The sequence below is a fragment of the Etheostoma spectabile genome, chromosome 15 (genome assembly GCF_008692095.1).
Source record: "Etheostoma spectabile isolate EspeVRDwgs_2016 chromosome 15, UIUC_Espe_1.0, whole genome shotgun sequence".
NCBI classification, from domain to species: Eukaryota; Metazoa; Chordata; class Actinopteri; order Perciformes; family Percidae; genus Etheostoma; species Etheostoma spectabile.
The window spans coordinates 24,495,252-24,500,939 of record NC_045747.1 but is presented as its reverse complement, the minus strand read 5'-3'; the positions used below and the strand labels follow the sequence as shown (position 1 = coordinate 24,500,939).

Below are 5,688 nucleotides of genomic sequence, written 5' to 3'. Positions count from 1 at the left end.
CTCAGCACCACCACCTGTGAATGCTTCTGTCAACATCAAGGGCAACACATCCCTTATGGAGTCCGTGTTGCCTTTAAATCAATTTGAAAAGTCAGTTTGCTTTTCTGTGTTTTCATGTACAACACTGCTTGGACTAAGTCTGATGGAAGGAGGGCTGTCAACAAGAAGATTGGGAGATTAAAAGAAGGGAGACTTTTCTCTTTTTCTGTGTGTGTGTGTGTGTGTGTTGACAGGGAGGGAGGGAAGAGAGAGATAGAGAGAGAGAGAGAGAGAGAGAGAGAGAGAGAGAGAGGAGAGGGACATTCCAGCTTTGGGAAGAGGTGGGGGGGGGGGGAGTTGGCTGGAAGTGACTGAAATGTCCTTCATATAAACTGGTGACAAAGTGGCGAGCAGTGGCCCCCTGGAAGCAGAGATCACAGCCAGCAAACAGAGAGAGAGAGAGAGAGAGAGAGAGAGAGAGAGAGAGAGAGAGCGAGAGAGAGAGAGAGAGAGGGCAGAGAGAAACAAAAAGAGAGCGAGAGAGACAGACAGACAATAGAGGAGAGGACCAGAGCAACGAGTACAGACGCTAGATTCACAGCAACACACCGGAGAGACACAGCGGAAACACGCTCCAGCAGAGGAGCCGAAAACCAGAAGAAAGAGCATTCTTCATCCCACCGACAGGTAATAACGAATACACGGACAAACACACACACCACACACACACACACACGATGTAAGATGTTTTAGATCTTAGAGTAAAGTGTAGATGGATTATTATCATTATCACAGCAACATTACAGGTTGATATGAGATGACATTACATTAGAAATATGCTCTGCTATAGCAGGTGAAATAAGACCTAAGGTCAGTGTAAACTCTCCAATGAGCCTCACCAGACTCCATGGAAAAAACTGCTCATTTAGTTTTTAGTAATTTAGTTTCTAAAGGTTTGTTCATATCACATGATTCAGCTGTGCATTAAAAATATGCTCTGCTGCAAGAGATGAAACTAAAATACCATTAAGTGCTTACCAGACTCCAATGGAAAAGCGGAACTTTTTTTTTAAGTATTTGATTTTTCTAAAAGGTTTGTCCAGACAATGTCATTCAGCTGTATGTAGAAAATAAGCTCTGCCAGAGGAGATGAAAACAAACACGCCACAAAGTGCATACCAGACTCCAAAGGAACAAAATGGACATTTGTGTTTGTTTTGGTTTGATTTAGCTGTTTAAGTGGCGGCTTTTCTTTTTATTTATGCTCGTAATATGTTGAATGATATACAGGCTGCTGCCCGAGCTCCACTATGAGTATATTTTGTAAAGAGCTGGTGTCAAGTGAGACATTTTGTTGATGTGAATTCCTTTTATTTATTTTTTATTTTCAAGGTTAGGCCACCTGCTTCACATTTAATCCATTGTTTTATATCGGTACGTTCTTGTCAAAAAACGTTAGCTTACGTTGTTCAGCAGCCAGCTCAAAGATTATCGGCTAATGACATTACTGATTTAGCGCCGTGGGGGGGGGGGGGGGGGGGGGGGGTTGGCAAAGCACTGCATCCGTGTCACATTGTCATTAGGGGCTGAGTCCCCCTAAAGGTCTGATCCGAGACTCGCCCCAGATATCGTACGTAAACGTACGGCCACATGTCACATGTTAGTTAGGTTTAGTGTCACTTACAGTTACATTTAGCCGAAAAAAAGAGCCCGTAGCTAATTGAGTTTAGTTGACAAAAAACTTGAACTTACAGAATGAACTGCAGACAAATGAGTGGAAATATCCCCTTTTTTATTTAAACTGTGCAAAACAGCAGATGTATCCTCTCATCAAAAGTGACACTGAAACTGTATTTTATTTTAAAATGCAAAAATATAAAATGCAAAAATAATAATAATTAGATTTCTAAAACAAATCCCACATCAAATAACTAAACAAATAGAAAAAAAAAGAAATCTAAAAATTAACTAAAATTATTTAGTGACGTCTGAAATCAAACAAGGGAAATCTAAAGCAGAATATACCGTACGCCCGTTGGACGTTTACATTTTTTTCTTTTTATCTCAACCGGGTGTAATCTTTACATATTTATATCAATTTTTAACCGATTCACGATGCAACTTTACTAGAGCCCGACCGATATATCGGCGGGCCGATATTGTCGGCCGATATTAGGCATTTCCCGATCTATTGGAATCAGTTTTATTTTTAATATTCATTCATCATTTAAATATTTATTCATCATCAAAGAAATGATTCTGATAAATGAATATTTAAAAAAATAAAAACAGACTGTCAACCATATCATGAGCGTTGGCGTTGCATAGTCTGTCCACCAGAGGACGCTCTACAACGTCCCTGTTAGTGATGGCGTTGCATAGTCTGTCCACCAGAGGACGCTCTACAACGTCCCCGTTAGTGATGGCGTTGCATAGTCTGTCCACCAGAGGACGCTCTACAATGTCCCTGTTAGTGATGGTGTTGCATAGTCTGTCCACCAGAGGACGCTCTACAACGTCCCTGTTAGTGATGGCGTTGCATAGTCTGTCCACCAGAGGACGCTCTACAACGTCCCTGTTAGTGATGGCGTTGCATAGTCTGTCCACCAGAGGACGCTCTACAACGTCCCCGTTAGTGATGGCGTTGCATAGTCTGTCCACCAGAGGACGCTCTACAACGTCCTGTTGGTGATGGCGTTGCATAGTCTGTCCACCAGAGGACGCTCTACAATGTCCCTGTTAGTGATGGCGTTGCATAGTCTGTCCACCAGAGGACGCTGTACAACGTCCCTGTTAGTGATGGCGTTGCATAGTCTGTCCACCAGAGGACGCTCTACAACGTCCCTGTTAGTGATGGTGTTGCATAGTCTGTCCACCAGAGGACGCTCTACAACGTCCCTGTTAGTGATGGCATTGCATAGTCTGTCCACCAGAGGACGCTCTACAACGTCCCTGTTAGTGATGGCATTGCATAGTCTGTCCACCAGAGGACGCTCTACAACGTCCCTGTTAGTGATGGCATTGCATAGTCTGTCCACCAGAGGACAATCTACAACGTCCCTGTTAGTGATGGCGTTGCATAGTCAATGTACAATGTAGAGCGTCCTCTACAATGTACTTATTGTTTTTTTTGTTAATGTGTTTTTGTTCAAAAGACTTTAAGTTTCATATCTTAAGTTTGTATTTTTATACATTTAGAACTTTAATATATTTTGATGTTCTCTTGTGACAATAAAAGAATTTATTATCATATTATTTTAGTGAGAACTCATAAATAACTACAATTAACTAATGTTAGGGTAATCTGCTTTTGTTTTGTATGCATTTCTGGATTTTTTTTAAAAAACATACAGTTGGCCGATAAATAAACCATTTATATTTGATTAAATAACCAAATATTTGTATCGGTATCGGCCTTAAAAATCCTTTATCGGTCGGGCTCTAATCGTTACATCCCTACATGCTAGTAATAAAATAAGGTTAAAAGTGGATTTTCTGGCTTTTTTTTAATATTTTTTAAATGCTGTTCATCTCTGTTGTGTGATGTCAGGGCCACACCGGTGCTGCCCAGCGCCAAGTCCAACAGATTTGTTTAATTTGTGTAATGTGGGCTACACACATCGGCCAGCCGCTTGTCAGATTAATCAGCTGCGCATGTCGTCTGTCTCCGCACGGCGCCTGCAGTCTCACCTAATTAGGCTCACCCTGTTTACTAGGTCACCCCACGCAGAGCACACATGGAGGTAAACATCCGGCTCTCGGGATCTCTCACACTGTAAACCGCTTAAGGCCACCATGAGTGAAATTAGGAGGCATGAGAATAAGGATTCTACATCCAACGTGTTTGACTTTAAAGTCTATACAGGTATCGACGATACCTGTATAGACTTTCTTCTGTGGACGTAATGTTTAGAATTTCTTCTGTGGACGTAATGTTTTAGATAAGATAAGTCTAGTTTCCCATTCAAAATTGATTTTCATTTAAATGATGCCATTCGATTTATAAAATCCAGATCGATCTCTGTCTGTTTCATATGAAACTCGACAAACTAAGGTATCCATTGGTACCAACTATGTGCCATGCTCCAAAGATGGCCGGGCCATTTTAAAAGGACTCTCACCACAAGATATCTGAACGAAATGTCACTTAATACTCACTGACTGTAGAGTGTGTAGAGCTGCACTTTATTGTGTTGACTTGCTGTAGTGTACAGTGTTTGTGTTAAATAAAAATGACATTAGTGTTACGGGTTCTGGGTTCATTCATAAATATAGAAACTGAGACTTTGAATAATGCACCAGGTCAAAGGGAACCTTTTACAATCATAGAATCTCTTTCATATCCAAGGTAAACTGGTTTCGCAACTGAATCCAAATCAACATTGAAAATCAAACCTCAATCAAATCGGACCTTGTGAATTGGAATCGAATCAACTCCAGAAATCAGTGTTGATACCCAGCACCACTAAAGATAAGATAAACCTTCATTGATCCCCAGAGGGGAGATTCAGGTGTTACCACAGCACGAGACAGATTGAATAGAGAACGAGAAGTAACGAGTAAAAGTCGTTTAAATTAAGCATAAATTGAGCCCAGTTCAGACCAAAGATTCACGAAGATTCGCCCGTCTCAGCTCGTCTCAAACCAGCTGATGGTGTCGCTGCGACTCAGCTGGTCGAGTCTCCGCAGGCTGGTTTAAGAAAGTGAGAGACGTCCACTGTTTCAACAGCCAATAGAGAAGTCAGCTGGTCAAGTCAGCCACAAACTATAGAAATAAAATGGTCTATAATCCATTTTATTTTTATGTTGCAAACAGCAGAGCAAAATGGCAGCGATAGAGACAAAAGAAGTGACAACAACATTGAAAAGAAGCAACAAAAACTTCCAAAAAGGCTACCAAAACGTCGAGAAAGTGACAATAAAATGGCAACGTAAACGTCTCAGAAGGTGTTGCGTTTTCCCCGGGATGCAAACTCTGCTCCCCCGGCCTGTTTTCCAGAGTCTTTAGTTTCTGGCACACACATGACTCTGTGTCATGGATGTGTTTGTGTGTGAGGCGTGTGCTGTTACACACTTGATTGCGTGTGCTTTGTCTTTGATCGCTGGTGATTCAGGTGAGAATGTGTGTTTTTTTGTCTGCTGCTGTCCAACATTTGAACTCTTTTCCAGTACCTGTTTTCTGGCTGTAGAGATGGCTGTCACCTCTCGCCTACTGCTATTGGTTTGCGCATTTCTGGCGACCGCACTGATTGGTGGAGCCCGCTCCGAGGGGGTGTGTCTTCAAGACGGCAAGCACAAGGCCACGCCCGGCCCGGAGCCACAGCTGAGGGAGTGTGGGCTGTACGCTGACAGTGAGTGACTGTGTTTGTCTTGAACCACTGCATGTTTAATGGTGGAAAGACAACCTGCAGTGTAAATACCAAACTTAATCTCTGGTCTGGCTGAAATGTTTTCCCGTCTTTTGCTGCTGACAGATAGCTGCTGCACAGAAGAAGACATCCAGGATATCTCCCATGTGCCCTCTGAGAGCAATAAGAATGACCCCTGGGACAAGTGTGGGCCTCTGAGCTCAACGTAAGTCTTACCCAGCATATATATATATATATATATATATATATATATATATATATATATGGAGACAAGATATTAGGGATATTAAAGGAGACCTATTATATACTGTTTTCTGGTTCACACTTGTAGGCTATTTTG

General features: G+C 41.9%; 1 protein-coding gene across 1 annotated transcript in view; it reads left to right on the top strand.

Moving 5' to 3' along the window:
- The first annotated feature begins 501 nt into the window (after window positions 1-501).
- Window positions 502-5,688, top strand: part of rtbdn (retbindin) — a 16,399-nt gene continuing 11,212 nt past the window's right edge. Inside the window, exons 1-3 of the mRNA XM_032537325.1 lie at window positions 502-666; window positions 5,149-5,330; window positions 5,454-5,553. Of these exons, the coding sequence (XP_032393216.1) occupies window positions 5,171-5,330; window positions 5,454-5,553 (260 nt within the window). The 5' untranslated portion in view covers window positions 502-666; window positions 5,149-5,170. The remainder of the gene's footprint in view (window positions 667-5,148; window positions 5,331-5,453; window positions 5,554-5,688) is intronic.